General features: G+C 40.3%; 1 protein-coding gene and 1 long non-coding RNA gene across 2 annotated transcripts in view; one reads left to right on the top strand and one right to left on the bottom strand.

The window, feature by feature from the left end:
• The first annotated feature begins 23 nt into the window (after nucleotides 1-23).
• LOC134337494 (uncharacterized) lies at nucleotides 24-15,704 on the top strand. Its single transcript, XR_010016010.1, has 2 exons — nucleotides 24-270; nucleotides 5,681-15,704. It is a non-coding gene; the product is annotated as an uncharacterized LOC134337494 (long non-coding RNA).
• slc1a6 (solute carrier family 1 member 6) overlaps nucleotides 7,673-26,274 on the bottom strand; it is a 132,017-nt gene continuing 113,415 nt past the window's right edge. Inside the window, exons 10-11 of the mRNA XM_063032558.1 lie at nucleotides 19,860-19,994; nucleotides 7,673-16,915 (exon numbers count right to left, since the gene is read on the bottom strand). Of these exons, the coding sequence (XP_062888628.1) occupies nucleotides 16,717-16,915; nucleotides 19,860-19,994 (334 nt within the window). The 3' untranslated portion in view covers nucleotides 7,673-16,716. The remainder of the gene's footprint in view (nucleotides 16,916-19,859; nucleotides 19,995-26,274) is intronic.

Raw genomic sequence — 26,274 nt, 5'->3', positions numbered from 1 at the left:
AACGCACAACAGCTCAAGTGGCGGACGGCCTTCACCCGAGACCCCCATTATCAACGCCTCTTTCCGGGCACCATGCGGCGCTGCGGGAGACGCCGAGCGTCAATCCAGTTCCGATGAAGAACGAGCTAATTGAGTTTCAATACCAGCACCGACCCATCGCCGCCCCTAGGCACAATGCGAAAAATGCTGCCCCAAGGAAACAACGCCACCTCTCGTTTGTCTTCTATCTTCCTTCTCAGCCTTGCGATATTTTTCAGAGTTACCTGGAAGGTTGGAATTAGTATTTTAAGATAACTGTGCAAGTTGTGAAACTATGTTCTAGGACAGAGAAATGATTGACTTCCAGACCCCAGAGACTGTCCCAGCGACCTTTTTTGAGTTAACTGTTTCATTGTGAACAAGGCCTTTGTCATCTTAGAGTGAGAAAAATACTATTAACATCCACGCCTTCTTTTCCCACTCTCCCTCTCTCTTTTCCTTCTTGTCTTCTGTGAGTTATCCCTTCCAGGGAACTCACATTTTCCTGACCTAACCCCAGCACTAAACTGGCCCTGTTCAGGGTTCTTCCTAGAAAAGTATCTTGCCTTGACAACCTCAACCCCTCGAATGGCCTTACACCTTCATCCTTGGCGTCCATCTAGCTTCCCGACTTTGATCAGTACCGTTATGTAACTTCAAGACATAAAATTATTTAAAGCAAAAACATCTAGCCGGGAATCATGGTCTAACTGTTTTTACTTTAAACAAAGTGAATATGTATGATGTGGTGGCATAATGATGCATGCAATTTACATTCTTTTCTATATGACCTGCAATGAATTATTTAAATGAACAAGAATGCTTATAATCAAACAATATATTTACAATCTTACTCAAATATAACTGGAATATTAAATACACTACATTCCTCCCTGCTTAGCTATAAACTCTAACTCAATATAAAATGCATCTCAACTTTATACACGTCTCTCTTTATTCTACTTTTGACCATACTTCCTCTCCTTTTCCTTGGTTCTCTGATGATCACTATCGTGGCCTTGCTCATGGTCCTGGTCCTGATCCTGCTCATGCTCTTGTTCCCTCTCTCTTTCTTTCTCATGTTCCCTCTCTCTTTCATACCTTTCTGTTTCTCACTCATGTTCTTTATATATCTTCTCTCCTTTTCAACTTCTTGTCCTTTTTCTCATCTTTTACTTTTTCTAGTTTCTTGTATCTCGGTATTTGTTAATTTTTCAAGGCATTAGGTTTCATATATACTCTAACATTTCACAGCACTTATGCCATCGTCCTCTCTTCTTTTTTCTTCTTTCTAGCATGTGCGTCTTGTGGACTTCCGGTAGTGCCCATGGAGTGAAGTCGCGTTCTTGACTCGCTCCATTACCTCTGAGTTTTTCTTCTTATGATCAGCTATATTTTAATTAACCATTAAGGCATCAACTTTTACTAGCATGTGCATCTTGATCTTGGGAAGGTGCATTTAGTTCTCCTTCTATTGCTGTCTTTATGATCTGATTTCTCTTCTTGGTTTCCTCATCTACAGCATCCTCTGTTTTCATATCTCCATTGACTCCTTTCTTTTTGGCCTGTCATTCATCCAGTCTTTGCATCCACTTTTACAAGCAGATTTTTGTCTTCCACTTGAAATTCATGCAATAACCTTAATAGAGAGTAGATACTAGTTCTTTACACTCACAAAAGCCAACTGCTTGCAACTTTAAGGAAGTTCCTTGAACTCTCTTCCAGCTTAAAACCAAGCTACATTTTGCAAGTAACTACCTGAGTATCACCCAGAAGCTTTTACAGACGGGTTGCCTACAAAATCTGTTGTAGTTGGACCACTGCTTTTGTCACTTTCACGCTTCCTCTGAGCAACAGGGTCCTTCCTTGGTCCAATATGCTTTCCAACCAGAGACACAGAGGTTGACACCAACATCTGCTTGTCCTCCGTTGGACAACGATTCACGTTGTACAGCATTGTGACAGTTGTGGCATCATCTAGTATCTTTCTTAATTTGCTTTCAGTTGACTTTATTATATAGGGGATAACAAGCCCAACATTTTGTTAGCGATTGCCACAAGCTCTGTCCCCTTGCAGACCAATGACACAGTATTGTGATGAGTTGTAGGGTAATACCTGGGGGGAGACAGTGTCTGTGATGTATTAATCTAGAGGGCCAAAGATATAGATCGGGTTGGGGTGTCTGGGGATGACAGACCGTTGCTGAGGGGCAGCTTGGTCTGGGGTATGATTGAGACCGTGTCCTTGCCATCACCGAGGAGAGAGAGTAATCACTGTCCTATAGGGAGTGGACCCTGGACCCTAGGGTTTGTTTAATCGCTTCTCTGGGAAGCTAGGTTAACGTTTGTACCATAGATGTACCCAGTGGGAAGGTGGGAGGGAAGATGCTTGAACCAGGATGCGGTAATGAGGCCTCTTTAGACAGTGTAGATTTGGTAGAAGAGACTGTGCGGCTGTTGGAAAAGACCACATTGCCTATGAAGCTTCTGCTGTACTTGGAGCTTGTAGAGACCTGATCCATGATAACTATTGTGTTCATAGGTTTTAAAAAACTCTTTTTGTGTAGGATATTGGTGCATTTATAATATGAACGAGTGATTGGGGGATCAGTGGGATGAATTTGTCAGCTATTCTCAATTCAGCCGTTCGGGGTATAAGCAGTTCACAGACATGGAACCCTGTTGTAACCTGGGAAGTTTGTGTGTGTGTGTGTGGTATAATTTCTAATGATTTGTTGTATCAACCGGTACTGTGAGCTGAGTATTGTTTACCACCAACAGAGAATATTTGGTCTCTTCTTGATAACTGAAGAACTGAAATCTGTATTGGTAAGAGGAGGCTGATAGTATGTAAAATAACTTCACTGGTGAGAAAAGTAAATTAATTTCACCCTGTTTATTGAAGAACCCACAGATTTTACAAAAAAACACAACTTCTACCACCAAGTAGACAGGGGCTGCAGCTGCAAGTTCCCTTTCCTTTGACACACCACGTTGGTGTGGAGTGACATAACCATCATTTTGGAAAGAGGATCCAAATCGTGGACTAGCCCATCCAGCACAACCACAGGAACACCTTCGTCGGAATAACTGCACCAGTTCAAGAAGATGGCTGACTACCTCAGTGCCAAGTAGACCATAAGACATAGGAGCAGAATCAGGCCATTTTGCCCACTGAGTTTGCTGCGCATTCCATCATGTCTGATTTATTATCCCTCTTAACCCCATCTCCTGCCTTTTCCCTATAACTTTTGATGTCCTTACTAATCAAGAATGTATAAACCCTCACTTCAAATATACCCAATGACTTGGCCTCCACAGCCATCTGTAGCCATGGGTTCCACAGATTCACCACCTTCTGGCTAAAGAAATTCTTCCTCATCTCTATTCTAGAGGGTCGTCCTTGTATTCTGAGGCGATGCCTTCTGGTCCTAAACTCATCCAGTATATAGGAAGCATGCCCTCCACATCCACAGTATACAGGCATTTCGATATTCATTAGGTTCCAGTGAGATCTCCCTCCCCCTTCATTCTTCTAAACTCCAGCGAGTATGGTTGCAGAACTATCAAGTGGTCCTCATACATTAACCCTTTCATTCCCAGGATAATTCTCATGAACCTTCTCTTGAGCCTCTCCAATGCCACAACATCCTTTCTTAGAAAATTGGGCCAAAACTGCACGCGGTGCTCCAAGTGTGGTCTGACCAATGCCTTTAAAAAACTCGGCATTGCATCCTTGCTTTATATACTAGTCCTCTTGAATACTAACACTGCATTTCTTACCACCAACTCAGCCTGTGAGTTATCCTTTAGAGTGCCTGCACAAGGACATCCAAGTCTCTTTGCAAATCTGATTTCTGAATTTTCTCCCTATTTAGAAAATAGGCCATGCCTTTATTCCTTCTACTAAAATGCACGACCATTCACTTCCCTACACTGTATTCCACCTGGCACTTCTTTGCTCATTCTCCTAATCTCTCTAAGTGCTTCTGCAGACACCCTGCTTCCTCAATAATACCTGTCCCTCTCCTATCTTCATTTTGTCCACAAACGGCCACAAAGCCACCAATTCTGTTTTCCAAATCACTGTGAAAAGAAGCGGTGCCAATACCAGTTGTCACCAGCAGCCAACCAGAAAAGGCCCCCTTTATTCCCATACTTTGCCACTTGTCAGTCAGCCAGTCTTCCATCCGTATTAGTATCTTTCCTGTAATACCTTGGGCTCTTATCTTGTGCTGTAGCCTCCTGAGTGGCACTTTGTCAAAGGCCTTCTGAAAATCCAAGTAAACGGCATTCACTGATTCTCCTTTGACTATCCTGCCTGTTATTTAGACAATAGACAATAGGTGCAGGAGTAGGCCATTCAGCCCTTCGACCCAGCACCACCATTCACTGTGATCATGGCTGATCATCCACAATCAGTACCCTTTTCCTGTTTTCTCCCCATATCCCTTCACTCCGCTATCTTTAAGAGCTCTATCTAACTCTTCTTTTGAAAGAATCCAGAGAATTGGCCTCCACTACCTTCTGAGGCAGAGCATTCCACAGAACCACAACCCTCTGTGTGAAAAAGTTTTTCCTCAACTCCGTTCTAAATTGTCTTCCCCTTATTCTTCAACTGTGGCCTCTGGTTCTGGACTCCCCCAACATCGGGAATATGCTTCCTGCCTCTCGCATGTCCAATCCCTTAATAATCTTATATGTTTCAATCAAAGAATTTCCTCAAAGAATTCCAAAAGACTTCTCAAGCTAGATTTCCTCTTAAGGGAACCATGCTGACTTTGACCTTTTTTGTCATGTGCCTCCAAGTACCTCGAAACCTCATCTTTAATCATGGACTCCAAAATCTTCCCAACTACTGAAGTCAGGCTAACCAGCCTATAATTTACTGGCTTTTGCTTTCCTTCCTTCTTAAAGAGTGGAGTGACCTCTGGAGTTTCCCAGTCCTCTTGAACCATTCCAGAATCTAGTGATTTCTGAAAGATCAATTCTAATGCGCCCACAATCTCTTCAACTACATCTTTCAGAACTGTGGGGTGTAATCTACCTGGTCCAGGTGATTTATCTACCTTCAGACCTTTCAGTTTCCCAAGTGCCTTCTCCTTAGTAACAGCAGCTACACTTACTTCTGTCCCCTAACACTCTTGAACTTCTGGCAGTGTCCTCCGCAGTGAATACTGATGCAAAATACTTATTTAGCTCGTCTGTCATTTTTTTGTCCCCTATTACTACTTCTCCAGCGTCATTTTCTAGCAGCCAATATCCACTCTCACTTCTCTTTTACTCTATACTCTTTACCTTTACTCTCTCTTTTACCATTTACTCTGAAAAAACTGTTGGTATCCTCTTTTATATTACTGGTTATCTTCACATTTCATCTATTTTCTCTTTATTGCTTTTTCATTGCCTTCTGTTTGTTTTTAAAAGCTTCCCAATTCCCTAGCCTCCCACTAATTTTTGCTGTATTATATTTTTGTATATTATATTATAATTTTTGCCCTCTCTTTTGCTTCTATGTGGCTAATATATGCTGACTTTGTCACTGACACATTCTGTCAATGATGAACAGAGCATCTGTAGACTGGAATTTCATATGGAAGGCAGATCCTAGTTGCTGTTTCAACATTAATGGAAAGTCAGGGAATCTTTGTTTTGATTTCAGGTGGGTAAAACCACAGCAGATGGATTAGTCAAACTGAACATGATAATGGATTACTGAAGACAGCAAATGAAAAGCGGCGAGTGTTGTAACTTAGAGTAATTATTTATGTCTTACACAATACTGCTGCCAGAAAACAACGAATTTCACCGTGTGTGTTGGTGATAATAACCTAACTCTCATTCTGACACGGTGCCTGGAGCTATGTGATTTTTTAAGGTTAACTTGTTGGGAATTGCTGAAACCTCATCTGGCGGTGGAGCTGGTACTGCTAAAATGATTGATACCTGTGACTTCTTGATGGAAAACGCTCCCCAAGTGTGTTTTAGAGATAGGATGTCTCAATAGTAAAGGAGTCTTAATGTAAATCCTAGAATCTGATCATATCAATTGGCTTAGTTAACTTTTGTGCTCCTGAAGCGACTCATGGCTGGTAAGTGGACACATTATGGTCCATCAAGGGCACAGCCCTCCACAGCATTGAAAGCAGCTTCAGGAGGTGCTGACTCGAGAATGCGGCATCTCCCCTCCAGGTCATGCCTTCTTCTTGAAGCTCCTGTATTCTGCTAGAAATGATTGTTGTCAGATAGGAACTTGTTCTAATTAGGAGCATAAGGGATATATTTACTTGCAGGTTGGTTATATTTCAAAATGTTATATATTTTTTGAAAGTGTTGCTTCCTCAGAATTATTTTTGGTTATGATAGATCACCGGAAGCAAAACAAAAATATAATTTCAGACTACCTGTGTCATGTAGGAATTTGGAAAAACAAGAAATTAACTTTTATTGAATATAATTCATATAATTGCATAACAATGCTGATGTTTTACAATAGTTCAATTAAGCTAAAAATATTTTGTTAATAAATTTTGTTTGTACTCAGTGTCTGAGGCTTCTTGCTTAAATGTCCAACAATAATCAGCCAGCGTTGATGGATTCCAGTTGCCCTGATACTGTTTCTCTATGACCGTGATGTCTTGGTGAAACCTTTCCTCATGCTCATCACTGACAGCACCAAGGTTTGAGGGGAAGAAGTCTAAATGGGAACGCAGAAAACAAATCTTTAGTTTCATGTTGCACTCCACGGTTTTGTATGCTTGAAGCATGTTGTCAACCAGTTGTATGTAGTTGTCAACCAGTTGCATGTAGTTTGATGCTCTGTAGTTGCCAAGAAAATTTTCAACAACATCCTTGAATGCCTTCGATGCGATTTTCTCTGGTCCCACTAGAAGTTCTTAGAGTTGCCTTGTCATTGATGGCCTGTTTGATTTGTGGACTATCAAAAAATGCCTTCCTTAATCTTGGCATCAGTTATTCAGGGAAACATCTGTCTCAAAATCAAAATCCTTCACAGAAATTTTTGTACTTGGTAACAACAAATTCTATTCTTGCAGTCTTGAACCTAGTAATTCTGCTTTTACCTTTGACAAACCAAGTCATTTAATTCAGATTGAGTTATCAGATGAGGCTCACTTAACATAAAGAGTTCAAAATATGTATCAGTATCAGTGTTGTTTTCCATTCCTGACTTGTGCATCATGATATCTACACCTGCCTCCTCTAAACTCCATGTCTCTGGTGGCTTCAGTACTGGAAGACTATTGTCATGCGGCACATGTCTCATGGCTGAAGGAAGACTGGGGTATTCAATGGACTTGCTGTTCTTAGCTGAAAGACCAGACACACTGGTCAGAGAGAAGTAGCAGTCTGTCACAAGATCCTTCTGCTCTGGCCACATTATCGACAGCAAACAGCATTGACTACCGAGTACCCTGGAGCCGAGTTCTAAGGTCGACAGCGCATGCTGTACAACCAGTGTGAGGAGCCCAGGCTTTGTCTTGGTCACCAAGTTTACACCCAAAGTAGAGCTTTCTTAGTAAGAGGAGTCATGCTCCACCTTTGAGATTCAAGCATATACTAGCCACAAATATAACAGAAAGTGTCGCAGTTGTTACAACATTGGTGAGACATTTTGCTATCACAAATACTCCTGTAAATACAAATACTTTATTATAATGAGTACACAGAATATACTATGTGTGTAGAGCAAGCGCATCAATGTGATTGTAAACTGATATACATGTAAAGGCAATGCATAGAACGGTGTGTGCGTGATGCTTTTAGAGCCTTTCTAAAACCTGTCCTGCTCAGTCATGCCTGAACAAGGTAGAAAACTTTTCAGTTTGCATTTTGGGCAACATTTTAATTGACTTGAATTCTGAGTTGAAATAACATATATAGGCGATGTTTGAAAAATGGTGAATGATAGGGAAATTTCATGGTGATTTTCATAATCAACAGTCCAAAATCCACAAGATACACCCAAAAGTATTCAGGAAGCAAAATATTTGTTGTCCAGTGTAATCAGTAAAAACTAAAATGTGTGATCATGTGCAGTGTGATAATCTATTGGAAAAAGAAATATAACATTTTTAAGACCATAGACATATGAACAGAATTAGGCCATTCAGCCCATTGACTATGTACCACCATTCAATCGTGGTTCTTTTATTTTCCCTCTAAACTCTATTCTGCCTTCTCCCCATAACCTTTAATGCCCTTACTGATTAAGTACCTATTAGACAGCTATTACAGATAATTCATGCGAGACTCTTAGGTACACTGTCGATTACAGTTCATTCCTATGGTTCAATTTTTTTAGTTATATTTTCTGATTAGGATGGGGTTTACAATTCCTTTCTCTCAGCAAGCTAAATTTTTGACTGCAGTAGTGCAATGTTCTTTATATTATTCCTTTTATCAACCTAGCTTTATCTACACAGATTCAATATGTAGTTTGGCAGGGTTTTGTTGTAAATGATGTTTGTGTCATTCAGCAGGCCAACACTCAGTCACCTCAAGTAGTCTATTCTCTTTCTGTGCTGGTGCAGGCAAGTTGACTTGAACACGAAACACTTGAAGAGACATATTGTTACACAGAACATGGAATAGCACATACATGTTATGCTGATCTTTTAACCTCCTCTAAGTTCAATCTAACTCTTCCTTAAACCGAGGAATTGCAGGTAGTAATTAAAATTCTTCGAGGAAGTGATAAAACAAATTGATGGATGTGGTTTATATGGATTTTAGTAAGGAGTTTGACAAGGTTCCCCATGGTAGTCCATTCAGAAAGTCAGGAGACATGGGATCCAGGGAAATTTAGCTATGTGGATACAGAATTGGCTTGCCCACAGAAGGCAGAGGGTGGTAGCAGATGGAGTGAATTCTTCCTGAGGTTTGGTGACCAGTGGTGTGCCACAAGGATCTGTTCTGGCACCCCTGCTGTTTGTGAATTTTATAAATGAATTGGATGTGGAAGTGGAAGGGTGGGTTAGTTAGTTTGCAGATGGCACAGAAGTTTTCTGGATAGCTTAGAAGGTTGTCGTAAGTTACAACGGGACATTAATATGATGCAGAGCTAGGCTGATAAGAGGCAGATGGACTTCAATCTGGAAAAGTGTGAAGGTCAAACGTGAAGGCAGAATACAGGATTCTTATTTGCAGGATTCTTAGCCGTGTGGTGGAACAGAGGGGTCTTGGGGTCCATGTCCATAGATCCCTCAAAATTGCAACAAAAGTTGATAGGGTGCTTAAGAAGGTGTATTGTGTTGGTCTTTGTTTGTTGGGGGATTAAGTTCAAGAGCTGTGAGGTGAAGTTGCAGCTCTGTAACACTGGTTAGACCACACTTGGAATACCGAGTTTGGTTCTGGTCACCACATACAGGACGAATGTGTAAGCTTTAGAGAGAGTGCAGAGGAGATTTACTAGGATACTGCCTGGATTGGACAGCATGGCTTATGAGGTTGGGTTGAGCAAGCTGGGGCTTTTTTTTACTTTGCAGCAAAGCAGATTGAGAAGTGACTTGATAGGGTGTACAAGATGATATGAGGCATGGATTGCATGTACAGCCAGAGACTTATTCCCAGGGCAGAAAAGGCTTGTACCAGGGGGCATCATTTTAAGGTGATTGGAGGAAGGTATAGGGGGACGTCAGAGGTAAGTTTTTATACAGTGTTGAGTGTGTGGAATGTGCAGCCAGATGTGGTAGTGAAGCGGATACATTAGGCTCATTTAAGAGACTCTTAGATAAGACCTTAAGATACAGGAGTAGAATTAGACCAGTTGGCCCATTGAATCTGCTCTGCCATTTCATCCTGGCTGATCCATTTTTCCTCTCCTGCTTTCCCCACGTATCCCTTCATGCCCTGACCAATCAAGAATCTATCAACCTCTGCCTTGACTATACATAAAGACTTGACCCCCACAACCGCCTGTGCAAAGAATTCCAGAGATTCACCGCTCTTTGGTTAAAGAAGTTCCCCATCTCCATTCTAAAAGGACGTCCCTCTGTTCTGAGGCTGTGTCCTCTGGTCCTTGACACCCCCACATTCTCTCCACATCCACTCTATCAAGGCCATTCACCATTTGATCTGTAAGCCCACAGATAATAGAAAAATGGAGGTCTGTGTGGGAAGGAAGGAAGGAAGATTAAAAGATTGGCACAACGTTATGGGCCAAAGACCAGTACCATTCTATGTCCGATGTTCTAAAGTGATATTCCTTTGCTATTTTAACATAAGTACTCACCTATTTATTTGCAATGGGCCAGTACCTTATTTAAAATATCAGGCAAAGAAGTAATACCCTTAGATGTATATCTATTGTGTCATCAAAATTAACTTGTCGTCTGTAATTTCAAAGTAAGTCATTTTAATTTTGTGACATCATATGCTCCTTAATTGCATTAACTCTTTGGTCCTACAAGCAGAATGAGGAGTCAGCTGTCAGACGTGTGAAGTGCACTTTCTGTTCCATTACAGAAGCAGCTATGTTGTTCTTCATTCACAGAAATATGCACACATATTTACCTTAATTAACATTGCTAAAACAAATTGCTATTATCATATCGCTGTCAGCATTCTGGCTGATATAATATCTGCATTATGAGAATGACTATACCTCAGAGTATTTTACTCATTGCAAGTCACTTTGTCATGTCCTGAAGTCAGAAAAGATGTTTTATAAATGTATTCCAAGCAAATTGCAGGGACTGTCAAACCCTTTTATGGAGTGTTGCTGCAATCACATTCATAGTATGCAAAAGTTTGGAGATGATGGCATCCTACATTGGAAGATAAAAAAGATGCAAATTACAACTTCTGGCTCATTAGATTTAAAACTCTTATCCATAAGACCATAAGATATAGGAGCAGAATTAGGCCATTTGGCCCATCAAGTCTGCTCCACTATTTCATCATGGCTGATCCATTTTCCCTCTCCACCTCAATCTCCTGCCTTCTCCCCGTATTCTGCCATGCCCTGACTAATCAAGAATGTATTAACGTCTCCTTTAAATACAGTACATCCAATGACTTGGCCTCCACAGCCACCTGTGGCAACAAATTCCACAGATTCACCACTCTTTGGCTAAAGAAATTCCTCCTCATTTCCATTCTTAAAGGATGCCCCTTTATCTGAGGCTGTATCCTCTGGTCTTGGACTCCCCCACCATGGGAAATATCCTCTCCACATCCACTCTATCGAGGCCTTTCAACATTCGATAGGTTTCAATGAGGTCACCCCTCATTCTTCTCAATTCCAGTGAATAGAGGCCCAGAACTATTGAATGTACCTTATATGACAAACCTTTTAATCATGAACCTCTTTGGAACCCTCTCCAATGTCAGCACATCCTTTCTTAGATAAACGGCAAAAAACTGTTCACGATACTCCAAGAGAGGCCTCACCAGTGCTTTATGAAGCCTCAACATTACATCCTTGCTTTTATATTCTCGTCCTCTTGAAATAAATGCTAACATTGTATTTGCTTTCCTCTCCACTGCCTCAACCTGCAAATGAACCTTCAGGGAATTCTGCACAAGGACTCCCAAGTCCCTTTGCACCTTTGATTTTTGAATTTTCTCACCATTTAGGAAATAGTCAACCCTTTTATTTCTTTTACTGAAGTGCATGACCATACACATTCCGATACCGTATTCCATCTGCCACTTCTTTGTCCATTCTTGTAACCTGTCTAAGTCCTTCTGTAGCTTCATTACTTCCTCAAAGCTACCTGCCCCTCTACCTACCTCCATATCATCCGCAGACTTGGCCACAAAGCCATCCAAGTCATTAACATATGACGTAAAAAGAAGCGGTCCCAACACAGACCTCTGTGGGTCACCGGTGGCCAACCAGAAAAGGCTCCCTTTATTCCCATTCTTTGCCTTCTGCCAATCAGCCAATACCTTATCCATGCTAGTATCTTTCCTGTAATACCATGGGCTCTTAACTTGTGAAGCAGCTTCATGTGTGGCAACTTGTCAAAGGCGTTCTGAAAATCCAAGTACACGACATCAACTGATTTCCTTTTATCTATCCTGCTTGTTATTTCTTCAAAGAATTCCAGCAGAATTTTCCTGTGAAGAAACCAGGCTGATTACAGCCTACTGTGGAAGGGTCTCGGCCTGAAACGTCGACTGTACCTCTTCCTATAGATGCTGCCTGGCCTGTTGCGTTCACCAGCATTTTTTATGTGTGTTGCTTGAAATTCCAGCATCTGCAGATTTCCTCATGTTTGCCGGATTACAGCCGCCTTTATCATGTCCTCCAAGTACCCTGAAACCACATACTTAACAATCAATTCCAACATCTTCCCAACCACTGAGGTCAGGCTAACTGGCCTATCATTTCCTTTCTTCTGCCTCTCTCCCTTCTTGAAGAGTGGAGTGACATTTGCAATTTTCCATTCTTCCAGAACCATGCCAGATTGAATTGATTCTAGAAAGATTATTACTAATGCCTCCACAATCTCTTCAGCCACTTCTTTCAGTACCCTGGGATGTACATCACCTGGTCCAGATGACTTATCTACCTTCAAACCTTTCAGTTTCCCAAGAACCTTCTCCCTAGTAATGGCAACTTCACTCACTTCTGCCCCGACACCCTCGGACTTCCAGCATACTGCTTGTGCCTTCCACAGTGAAGACTGATGCAAAATACTTTATTCAGTTCATCCACATTTCCTTGTTCTCCCATTACTATGTCTCCAGCATCATCTTCCAGCAGTCCGATATCCACTCTTGCCTCTTTTATACTTTATATATCTGAAGAAACTCTTGGTATCCTCTATAATATTATTGGCTAGCTTACCTTTGTATTCCATCTTTTCCTTCTTTATGACTTTTTAGTTGCCTTCTGTTGTTTTTTTAAAAGCTTCTCAATCCTCTAACTTCCGACTAATTTTTGTTCTATTATATATCTTCTCTTTGACCTTTATGTTTGACTTACTCTTGTCATCCTGCCGTTAGAATACTTCTTCTTCTTTGGGAAGTATATATCCTGCACATTCTGAATTGCTCCCAGAAATTTCAGCCATTGCTGCTCTGCCATCATCCTTGCCAGTGTTCTTTTCCAATCAATTTCAGCCAGCTCCTCTCTCATGCCTCTGTAATTCCCTTTACACCACTGTAATACATACCGACATATGTGACTTTAGTTTCTCCGTCTCAAATTATCATCCGATTATAGTTTGCAGTTCAATTAATTTGTGTTCAGAACCGCTCAACAATCAAGGGTTATTTTATGGGGTTTCTACTGCACCTGGTTCTGTAAGTTTCCTTTCATATTTTGGGCTTCAGATGTACTCAGAGATGGCATTTCCTTCAACCTTCTGTCCATCTGACTTCCACTGCACACAAACCAGCCTATGCCTGCTTCATCCAAATTATTCATGAAAGGAAACATTAAGGTTATAGTAACCATGGCTTTTCTCCTACTACCAATTAGGGTTGATCAGGTGCTGATACATCATAAAAAAAAGCACTAAAACATGAAGACTACAATGATGTCATGAAAATGTGTAGATTGCTTGGTTTGTATCTGCCAGTCAGTTGCAGTGCTTGTCATGTCAATCTGTGACTATTAGCTTTACTTAATCATGAAATATATCTTTTAAATCACTCTTTGACCCAGAGAAGATATATAGGGGAAGAAAAAGGAAAAACAACAGTAGACAACAATGACATTTTAGTGAATTTCTGCTTGTCTGGGTGTCATTTGTGAACCTCTGCAAGAAATCCACCTCACTCAAACCACTCCGTTTGGTCCATTATGATCATTTTTAAACCTGCTGGATCTTCGACGTTTATGATCTAAAAACATCCAAGAAATTAGTAAAGATTTGTAACCTGGTGAAACATGTAATCCCATGGGTTTGTATATTTCACTGAATTGCATATGATGAAACCACGGCCAATAATAAGAACAAGACCACACTGAGCCAATATTTATGAATTAAGGATATCTACTGGGTATGGGTAGACAGGAATGTCTGACCAGAATGGCTTCTGGTCACATTCTAAATTAACATTTGTTTCTTTTTGGAGCCCAAGGGTACTTACTACAGGATAAAAATGCATTTTTATAGCAAGCAGCACACTTCTCACTCCCTTTATGATCAAGACTTAAATATTAGGCCTGTCTGTTGACCAGGAGAGGGAACTCCTGCTTTACAGAATCCCTACTCTGGTCCACCATTAGTCATTTAAGGAACAAGTAGACATTTTGAGGAAACCCAAAAAAATAGAAGATTGCTGTTTTTCTGAGGTTCCTGGCTGTGTCCTACTCAATCTTTGATGAGAAATCAAAGTAAACTCTGGTCTTGTCCTAGTACTGGTAGACTTTCCGTAGCCAATAAATGAAAATCAAACAAAAAATCTGCGGCATCTGGAAATATGAAATACAGATCAAAAAATCTGGAAGAACCCCACAAGTCTGGCAGTATCTACAGACAGAAAATGAGTTAACATTTCAGGTCAAAGGCTTTCACTTTGATGAAGGTTCTTCAACAAGAAACATTGACACTTTTTCACTTTCCATAGATGCCGCCTGACCTTCTGTGTGCTTTCTGTCTTTATGACTGTCCTGCTGTCCTCATACTCAGAACTTTTGCACTAAAGTCTTACCCTGGACAAGTCTCATATTGGTATTACATGACCACATCTAATAATCAGAAAACTTACTTGCATTCTTCCAGAAGACACAGGGAACTTACTCTGAAAGTTCACAGTATATCTCAGCATTTAACACTAACAACATTTATAAATAAATTGAATAACAAACATTTGTCTCAGTGTTTGGAAATTGATATTAATCTGAATATCATTTGAAATCAACTAAGAGCTATTGAGTCTTTTGGAAGAGAGGACAAAGATGGGAGTGCTGAATGACTGAAAAGTCACTAAGTACATATTTAATTGCAGCAAGGTGCACACCCAAAATCATTGTAATGGAATAAAAGAGGAGACTTTACTCAGGAGTGAATTAGTGTTATGGAAGTACAATGTTTTGATTGGATTTGAGTACAAGTTTCTGATCATATGCCACATATCATTTAGAGATTAGGAATACATCACAGATATCATACATTTTACATCGTCTGACAATGAGATCATTTTAAGATTAGGTAATGTTATTTTCATAATATCTAAATATTTTATGTCTCTTCTGCATACTGACTCCACGAAACTGTGTAGAAGTCATTGTGCTTAGCTGATGCTGTCCCTGGAGCTACTCAAAGGATCTACTTCAACATTATTGTCAGGGCTGACTTAAGGTTATTCGACCTGCCATCGAACGTGTGTCTATGTAACCCTGCCAGATTATTGAATCAGGGTTTATCTGTTACAAGAACTAATTAATTATATTTTGCTTAGTTTTATTTCTGGCCTGATGATCACAAAGCATGATAAATGGGACAGAACAATGTAGTGAAAGGGGGGAGGGCATACTGTGAATTCCTTGTAGGAGGTTAAAATGTTTTGGAAATGTGAAAGGATTATGAAGAGGATATTGAAATCTGGATTTGTGGTGGGTATTTGCTTGGCCTTTCTCTCACTTGCCATAGTTTTGACATTGGTAATCTGGAGACTCCACATTCAAAAGTTAGGTATTTCATATCAATACAGGGAAATAGGATCTGAGGCCTTGTATGTCCCTTTCCTCCTGTTGCACCGTGGAGCCTGATATTCAGCAATCCCTCTGGGTTCCAAAGGATACTAAAATAGGTGAAGCTGTGAGACGGATTTCCAATCCACCATCACATGCATCATATTCCCATATAAAGTCAAATTCCACTCCTAACACTCAAATGGATTTAGCACCACTTTGTAAATGGATAGGCACGACTTGCAAAGGATGGAGAAAATCGGTCCTTGTTGGACATCTGTCAAAACAGCAAGGTTTTGAAAAAATTAACCGGTTTAACACAAGAAAATATCACAATATTTTCAGTATAGATGGAGTCTATTCAGATCATGCTTCCTGAAGGCTAATCTATTTTCACCCCATTTCCCTGCCCTTTCTCTGTCCCTTTAATATTTTTCTTCTTCAAGTATTTCTAAAGAAAATTGATTCTGTTCTGACAATGGACCAAGTTTTCTATGAGATGCTGGGTGCTGCAAAATCAGAAACATTTTTATGATTTCTCGCAGAGCACGTAAGAGAAATCCTCTCCCAATTATGAAAGTGCTACTGAGGGAACTACCTGTTTAAAGAAAAGTTACCCTTTCCAGTTAAAAACACCATGCGCATGCATGTACAAAGACACACACGTGTAAAGACCTGTACACATGCATAAATACTTGTCACTTATGTGGATAATGCATACAGATATGCACATATAAACTGATGAATATCCACAAACCACAATTTTGTCATTAATGTGCGCCTGCACAGCAATGTATACAAACACACATGATCACAGCCATTGAGAAACATTCGCACATGTGTACACACAAACGTGGGCATTGTGTGGACATGAATGCACTCACATATGCACAAATATAGATGGTATGCACTGGAAAATACACATGCATACAGGTCTGCCCTATTTTTGCAGGATTCTTGCTTAAGTAATTAGATTGTTTTAGATGTTCCTTTGCTGGCTAGTTTGATTAGAAATGCACAGACACACAATTTACATAGTTGTGTATGTGTTTATCTCTTCAACATTGGATCTCGCTTGGTCTTGGTCACATCATTGTCTCACTATCCACGTGCTTCTGGTTTTCATGCTCCTGGCAGATGAGCTGATAAGGTTTCTCATTCTCCTCAATGACTGAGTTTCCAACTTCTGTATCCTCTGTGTGCAGTTCATGCCTCGACAGGTGCTCCACAATGCCTGCTCCCAATGAGTCACCTAGCACATTGGTAGTAGTTCGAAGGCGATCCCTTAAAAAAAATGAAAATAATATGAATTCCATTAATTTCTGGGGAAAACCCAAGTATCTCTGGTGGATAGCAACACTGATTGCATCTTTTGACTTTTTGTGCCTGAGCAGAGAGAAAGGATAATATTCACATGAGAATACACTACTAAGCCTAGTAACCTCATACAGTTAACATTCAAAAGACTTGTTACTGAGGGCATTAAAATAAATTCATAAGCTATGATATCAGTATCAAGGCCAGAATTTACTATTCATCACAATTTTGCCTCAGGAAGATGGTGGTGAGACTTGATCTGCTCCTGTCCTTGTGTTCAAGATGCTTTTAGGTAAAGAGTCCAGGGTGTTTTACCCACTGATGATGAAGGATTCCAAGTCAGAATGACTTGATGGGGACTTTGCAGCGTCCCGTGTGCCTCTGCACTTGTCTCTCTAAGCAGTAGAACTTGTGGGTTTGGGATGTGCTAATAAATAACCTTTAGGAGGTTGCTGCAGGGGCTTTAACAGGAACAGTGCAGTGGTCTTGGAAGGAGTAAATATTTAGGGCGGTGAGCATGGATAACTGTTTTGGCCTGAATGGGGTTGAGCTTTTTTGCTGCTGTATTTGGATTCATCTATGGTAAAGCATCTTATTGAATGGTATTCCTGAACTGTGCCTTGTAGATTACTGAAAAGTTTTGTGGTGTAAGAAGGTTATTCACTATAAGACGTTGGGAAAGATTTGTAGCTCGGGTTGAGGATGCTGTTGTTGAGTGGCTTGCCAAGCTGGCTTGTTAGCTTGCAGACATTTCGTTACCCAGCTAGGCAACATCGTCAATGCAACTTCGAATGACATGTTGGTGATCTACATTGTTTGTCTTTTATGTGTCTAGTGATTAGTCCGTTTGTGTGTGTGGGTATATATGACATTTCTGTTGGTTACCGATTATGTAATCTGCTATTAGTTCGTTAAAATTGCTTTGACTAACGGTCGACTAACACAGCCTAGACAACAATTATCACCTAATCATATTTTAACAAACCAATAGCGGATTACATAATCGGTACCCAATAGAAATGGCACACACACACAGAAACTAATCACAGAGCACATAAAAGACAAACAATGTAGATCACCAACATTTCATTCGAAGTTGCACTGACGATGTTGCCTAGCTGGGTAACGAAACGTCTGCAAGATAACAAGCCAGCTCGGCAAGCCACTCAACAACAACAAGGTTATTCATTTTCTGTGAAATATTCAGTCTCTGACTTGCCATTGTAGTCATTCTATTTATTTGCTAGTTCAGTTAGTTTTTTTCCAGGTAAATGGTGAGCACCAAAATGTTGAGGCTTAGTGACTGTAAAACCGTTGCATGTGAAGGGGATATGGTTAACATGGAAACATAGAAACCTACAGCACAATACAGGCCCTTCGGCCCACAAAGCTGTGCCAAGGATGTCCTTACCTTAGAAATTACCTAGGGTTACCCATAGCCCTCTAGTTTTTCTAAGCTCCATGTATCCATTCAGAAGTCTCTTAAAAAATCCTCTCGTTTCCGCCTCCACCACCGCCGCCGGCAGCCTATTCCACACACTCAGGGCTGAAATGGCTAGCACGAGAGGGCATAGTTTTAAGGTGCTTGGATGTAGGTACAGAGGAGATGTCAGGGGTAAGTTTTTTACGCAGAGAGTTAAACTCACTTCTGTTGGAGCTTATCATTGTAAGCATTTGTGGGCATGAATGTTTCTTGTCTCTTTTTGTACAATGCCTAAATAAAATCTAGGTGATGCTGAAGGGTTGAAACAGACCTAAACATAATGCAATTATCAGGAAACATTTCTACTTCTGACTCAAGAGGGAAGGTCGTTGGTGAAGCGAACGAAGGTGGTCTTAGCATGTAATATGATGAGCTGAGAAATTTTACAAGGTTATGTACAGAATGAGAACATCACTGGCAAAGCCACCATTTATTTCTCATCCCTAACTTGAGGAAGTGGTTATGAGTTTCCTTTTTGAACTACTGTAGTTCATCCTGCTGAAGGTATTCCCAACCATAACTGAGTAAGGAATTCCAAGATTTAGAGTCAATGACAGGAAGTGAATGGTGATCTATTTCTGACTCAGTACAATGCATGACTTAATGAGAACCTGCACCAGGTGGCAGTCCCTTCATGCAACCCTCGTTTGTGCTACATTAGTAACTCCATATGTCACAGTTAGCAGAAAAAAGATATTTATCACTAAAAACATAGATGTTCTAGCTTTGAATGGGATGTTAATGAAAATATAATATTGTGAAACAGAAACTCAGTGGAGTGTATTTTCTTGGGAAACTTTGGGGGCAGAGGAGGGGAAGTATCTTTACTAGGGAAGATTGTCAAACATCTTTTGATTGCTGTGAACTTTTCCATCACCATCTCCAGTGCAGACGTAATGGCTTTCCTGCAGGGAAATTTCCTTCACCAGGAAGCAAAACCCTCTTCTGCCATAGTCTCTAAGAGTCTCTGCAATTGTTGGTAACATAATGCTGTAACACTGCTGTAGTTCATTTATACTTATAAATGAACAATAAATTTACAGAGCATTGTTCTGATATTCAAACTCTAGTGCCAGAAAATTTGTTCTATAATCTGTTAGTGACTAGACTTTGATTCCAAAATATGGAAGTGCTATGAGACTATTTTCTGAGCAAAATCAAAGCAAGTACCATGTGGGCATCATTGAAATATTATCTTTCTTTAATGAGGTACCGAGAATTCAGCTGTCCACCAAAAATATTATACACTATATTTGTTGTTCCATCTGACCCATATAGAAATCTTCAGTTAATTTAACAGAACTTTCAGCAGTATTAGAAAATTCTTGAGTTGTTTATTTAGCCCTTCACTAATTGTTTAGTAGTTTACAACACATTGGATCAAATACTTTAATGTTAAAAGGTAAGAACAATACTGAGCCTGCGTACAGGAACCAGTCCACTGCGATAATCAGGGTGATGTCCTCTGTGGGAAGTCCAACTGATGTCAAAACTATCACCATAGTGACAAGACCAGCCTGAGGTATTCCTGCTGCTCCAATGCTGGCTGCTGTTGCAGTGATGCTGTATTGTTAAAAAGAAAGCAGCAGCCGTCAACTCACTCAATTAAAACAAACATCACGCAATTAAAATTACAACTTTTACCAGAAGAAGTATAGCAAATCATTCTGTGCCTTCAACAGATTTTGTTAATCAGCTAGGTCTTGGATACTCTGTACCTCAATTCCTTTTATCTGTTGTTGTTCTATTTCATTTGGTACCCCCATCTGACAAATGTTGATATGTATCCCCCTGCCCCCCAGTACTGAAAATTTCAAGCAGTCCTCCATCTTCAATCTTCTGAGAGAGTCAGATCAATTTTCCACCACCCATGAGAGTAAAAGAACCCAGGGAGTATTAAAGTAGTACTAATGGAGGGTCTCGGCCCAAAACGTCGACTGTACTCTTTTCCATTGACGCTGCTTGGCCTGCTGAGTTCCTCTAGCACTTTGTGTGTGCTGCTTGGGTTTCCAGCATCTGCAAATTTTTTCGTGTTTGAGTATTATAGATGGTTGTAACTCCTGTGTCTGAGATCCATTATTGCAGGGTTCCTAGTTTGGGGCCAGAACAACAGCACAATGTACTTCACTACTTGTGGTTACTGTGTCCTGAGAATTAGGTAAATGAAATGGCTTGTGTATTTATAGGTTCAAAAGAGGTAACCACACTGGAAAATCATAGAGGTGCTGTTCTTAAAGACTGAAAGACTTAGTTGAAACAGAAGTACAGTATCATATAAAAACAGACATATAAAACCGAAGTAAAATCATAATAGAATGAAAATACTCAGCAGAAGTCCGACAGCATCTACAGAAGGAGAAACAGAGCTTAATGGTTTAGCTTGATTACTGTTCATTCCAATGAAGGCCTTTAACAGATATGATTGTTGATGAAATCTCACCCAATGACAACTCTAACTAAAATCAACAACAGAAATAATGATTACTGAAGCAGATCATTAAAGTATACATTCTCATGACTTTGGAAACGCTTATTGGTTTTTAGCAGATTTACTCACTTTGTATACTTAATAATAAAGAGAGAGACAATTAAGCAACTTTTACAAAATTATATTACCCTAGAACTTCTATCTTCATTGCTGAAGAACCAAGATGAAAGTTGGGCTTATTAGAGGATCACAGAAATAAGAAAAATGACATGGTCTATTGGAAGGTAAGTTGTGTGAATATTCCCTCAGCTATAACAGGACTGCTGTACAAATTCTTCAAATCCTTCAATAAGCTCATCTTAGAAATCAGCGCTGAAAACAGAAGGGTGAAGGATAACGGTGAAGTTAGAAACTTTCCATATGTCATGTCTTGCACAGTAAAATGTATATTGTGTATATTAGCCTTATTCCGTAGATGGGATACTAGTGATTGAGTGTGGAACTCTCATATCATTTACTCCTTTCTTTAGACTGTTGTCTATGCATTACCTGTTTTGAAACCCCAGATAATAATCGGAAAGGAGTTAAGCAGTAAAGGGGAATTACCTGTACACCGAGGCAGCACCATCACCCTTAAAAGAACCCACAAATCCTTAGCTCTCACTGCTGTGTTGAGACACAGCTTGTGTTGGCACTAGCTTTACAAGGAAAGGAATATATTGTTCACTGGTGTTCTAGTGCATGAAACACATGAACTAGCAAGTATAGCAATGCTGATAGAATGCTGGCCTTTATTGCAAATATATGGAATATAAAGGTGGAAACGTTTAATGCAATGTTACGGGGTGCAAGTGAAGTTACAGGGTGCACAGTTTTGGCCTCAATGTGAAAGGAAATACACACCTCCATTGGAAGCAGTGCAGATAAAACACTCCCCTTCCGTGGCTGAAGGAGTTGATGGAAGAAGGTAAGAGCAAGTTTGGTCTATGTTCATTTAAGTTTGAAAGAATGAGAGGTAATTTTATTGAAACGTACTAATGCTGAGTGAGATTGGTACAGTGGATGTTGAAAAATCCATAAGGTCCATGTCAAATAAAGACATTACAAGTAAAGTAACAGAAAAGTATAAAATTGGGGTTGGTTGGAGTAAGTTGTTATTTTGGTGAACGTGTCAGAGAACACACAGTGTATGCACGAGGTGTGCAGACCAGCCTAGCAGAGATGGTGACCGTCAACTACCTAAAGGTTTGAATCTAAGAACTCTTGGTGCTATCCACTGGTGTATATGGCAGAAGACTACAGGGAGTGGGGCTTCTGAAAGATTTGTGAAGCTTTCTGGGGCTCTGACATGCTGTCAGACAAGGAGTAATGGTAGACTTTTCCTCTTGTAATGCAGCATATTTGGGAACAAGAACACAGCAGTAAAAATGATGAGGAGTGGGTGGAGGAGAGGAACACCCGGCTGGAGGTCTTATTTGCCTAGATTCTTCAAGAAATAACCTTACTCTGAACCTCTGCAAGCACCAACATGTGATACTTCTGTACTTTAATAAGGACACTGTCTCTGGGATACAACAACAGCGGCAACCATACTTTCAACCTCAGAGGTTAAGTGCCATATTGCCAGTGCCTGTAACAGTGACCACTAGTATGTTTTCATTCTTCAGCCAGAAATATTTGATGAGGCTTTTTATTAAAACAGAGAGATTAGCTTTTCATGCTCTCGTTGCCAGAGAACAGCAGGCAAAGAAGACATGTGACTTTGCTAGGATTGCAGGCTTCACATAGTATAAGGCATTTCAACTACACGCGCAACTTCTGTTGCTGCCTCATATCATCTCTGCACTTTCTCACAATCAGAATGTCCAGTTGCTATGCCACTAAAGGCAGTGAATAATATAGGTTAATGTGCAGTGTCTTGGCCTTCATTCTGTGATGGTGCACTGAGCCACACAGACTAAAGGGTTGTTGTAGGGTAATGGTTGTTATTGCTGGTGGTAACTGATAATGGCTACATGTGCCTTCATACGAACTATATATTGGCTATGCTACTCCACAAAATGTGATGGAACAGGACATGGGTGTGTTGGATCAACACTTCCGCTGTTTGTGAAACTCTCGAGAACATACCTGAACATGTGTCATTATGAGAGCACAACTCTTGTTAGCAGCTATTTGCTGACCAAATGAAGAGAAAAAGTATGAAGAAGAGGAAGAGGAAGAAAGGAGTCAGTGTAAACAACTGTTAACTGCCTGGGTTGTGAAATATTAACCTGACTGCAATACCTTTCACTAATCTATGAGAGGATTTAATGCTGTACTGCTCCACAGTTGTATGAAATTGCATGACTGACCTTCTCTCTAACTAACCCTCAAGAGTATCTGCATGACATCAGCACCAAAAATACAAACCAACAGGCTGAAAACAAGCTTACAAAAGAAATCCTGCGACGCTGTGTATAGAAGTAAACAAGCTAGCCTTGTGCATATATTGCATGTCATTTTGCCTATCCTAATGTTCCTATGCAAGAACACAGTGGCTGGAGAATGGAGATAATAGAATAAACCCCAATGGCTCTCGGCTTGGAGTCCACTTTATGCCCCACATCACCTCAGCACAGGTAATGGTCATCTGGGCTGGAGGGCAGAGAGACACCAGCAAAGCCAGTGGGAAGTGGTGAGAATAGGAGTTTGACTGCCGACCATCTGAGAGTCAATGGTATACAGCCATATCCATTCTCCTAAGGCAGTTCCTCATGGGAGGATTTTTTGGTGTACTGCTTGGCAGTCGTATGAAATTGCATGACAGCAATCTGAACTTCCTTTGAATCATTCAGAGACTGGGTTAACCACTGCCTGTGCAATCTTGTTTTGGCCACAGGAACTGAAATTTCAATAATAAATACAAAAGATTCTGCAGATACTGGTAATCTTGAGCAAAACATGCAAAATGCTGAAGGAACTCAGTAAGTCAGGTAGCTTCTATGGAGGGAAATAAGGAGTTGGCATTTCGGGCTGAGACCTTTCATCAGGGCCTTCAATATTTCAATAACAATGTATTCAATAAAATACTTCTGTAATGACTTATGTTATCTCCTTATTGGGGATAAGGTATAGATGATGTGGCACATAGATATCCCTTGCTACCTTTAGTTGTAGAGCACTTTAACTCAGAAGGAAGAAGGAAGTGTCTTAACAATTGTCATACACACTCTGTGGCCACTTAATGTTCCTGTACCTAATAAAGTGGCTACTGAGTATATATTCATGGTCTTCTGCTGCTGTACCCCATCCACTTCAAGGTTTGACGTATTATGCGTTCAGAGATGCTCTTCTGTGCGCCACTGTTGTAACATTTGATTATTCGAGATACTATCACCTTCCTGTCAGCTTGAACGAGCCCGGCCGTTCTGCTCTGACCTCTCTCATTAACAAGGCATTTTCCCTGTAGAATTGCCACTCACTGGATGGTTTTGTTTTTTGCCATATTCTCTGTAAGCTCTAGAGACTGTTGTGTCTGAAAATCCCAGGACATCAGCAGTTTCTGAAATACTCAAACCACCCCATCTGGCACCACATTAGACCACATTTCTTTCCCATCCTGATGTTTAGTCAGAACAACAACTGAATCTTTTGATCATGTTCGCATACTTTTATGCATTGAGTTCTGCCACATGATTAGATATTTGCATTAACAAACAGGTGTACAGGTGTACTTAATAAAGTGGACACTGAGTATAACTTGTTTGATTGATAAATAGTGTCATTTATGAACAGCTGTTGGTGTGTGTGTGCAGGTTGTGAGCCATGAGTACAAGGCTTGCAGCTGTACTAAGTGTGTGAGGGTCAGGTGAATCATTCATTTGTTAGGCATGAGTCCTAAATGACTTAGATTAGTGGGAGGTGACTCAAGGTGATAAGAAGCATTGAGCTATATCTGAGCCTTGTGGTAAATTTCCTCAGACGTAGAATTTGAAGATACATTCACTGACCTTGAATGCATGTTGTTGCATCACTGCATCCAGATTGTTGCAACTTGATTCCTGGCATTGACCACCAGACTCCCACTGTTTTCTCATAATTTTAACCTTAAATTTAACCAATGAGGATACGTATACTGGGAGCAGAACCAGAGTTATTTAAAAATGAGGTACCAATGTGGTAAAGTTGCAATAGTAGACCTCATGCACGTTAAATTATAAATGTTGCATGCAATAGACAATGCTATTTCATGATACATGACCAACATTCTGCATTAGATCACACCTTTGCAGTCCTGCCACATTTGGTTGTGAATAGTTGTTCACAATTAATTAGAGGTGGAAGCTCCAAGATCATCTCCATCCTCAGTAAGATCAGAGCCTAACATGGATGCTAACAATGAGGCTGAAGAATTGGCATATTCAGTGAGAAATGCTGAATGAATGGCCCATGTCAATTTCCTTCTAAGATTCCTACCAACATAGAAGATAAAACAGTACAGCAAAGTACAGGCCCTTCAGCCCATGATGTTGTGGTGTCCTCTAACCTACTGCAAGATCGATCTAACCATTTTCTCCCACATAGCCTTCTACTTTTCTCTCATCCATGTGCAAGAAAACAGAAGCAAGTCTTCAGGTAATTTGATTCACTTTCTCAAATTAAGAAATTGGCCAACAGCATTGGATATAGCAAAGGTTATTGGAATTGAGAAGACCTTGGCTCTGGTCCTGAAGACTAGTGCTCCTGAACTCGTCATACCTCTAGCCAAACTGTTCCAGTACAGCTAAGATGAAGGCACTAACCCGACAAATTGGACAATCGCCCAGATATGTTGTGACCATAAACAGTGACAAATCTAATCGGACTAATTGCTACTACAGTATGTTCTCTTAATAATTAGCCAAGAGACAATGCTCAGTTCATGTTTCATGAATGGTTTGAAGTTCGTAAAATGTGTGCAGGATAGTTTTTTGCAGCAATACATAGAGGTACCAACTAGAGAAGGGGCAGTGTTGGATCTCCTGCTAGGGAATGAGACAGGGCAGGTGACGGAGGTATTTGTTGCGGAGCACTTCGGGTCCAGTGATCACAATACAATCAGTTTCAGTGTAATTATGGAGAAGGATAGGACTGGGCCCAGGGTTGAGATTTTTGACTGGAGAAAGGCTAACTTTGAGGAGATGCGAAAGGATTTAGAAGGAGTGGATTGGGAAAAATTTGTTTTATGGGAAGGATGTAACAGAGAAATGAAGGTCATTTAAAGGTGAAATTTTGAGGATTCAGAATCTTTATGTTCCTGTTAGGTTGAAAGGAAAGGTTAAAAGTTTGAGAGAGCCATGGTTTTCAAGAGATATTAGAAACTTGGTTCAGAAAAAAAGAGAGATCTTCAATAAATATAGGCAGCTTGGAGTTACTGTAATGAGGTACTTGAGG

The sequence above is a fragment of the Mobula hypostoma genome, chromosome 24 (genome assembly GCF_963921235.1).
Source record: "Mobula hypostoma chromosome 24, sMobHyp1.1, whole genome shotgun sequence".
Lineage (NCBI taxonomy): Eukaryota > Metazoa > Chordata > Chondrichthyes > Myliobatiformes > Myliobatidae > Mobula > Mobula hypostoma.
The sequence above is the reverse complement of the archived record's forward strand: the minus strand, read 5'-3'. Positions and strand labels throughout refer to the sequence as shown.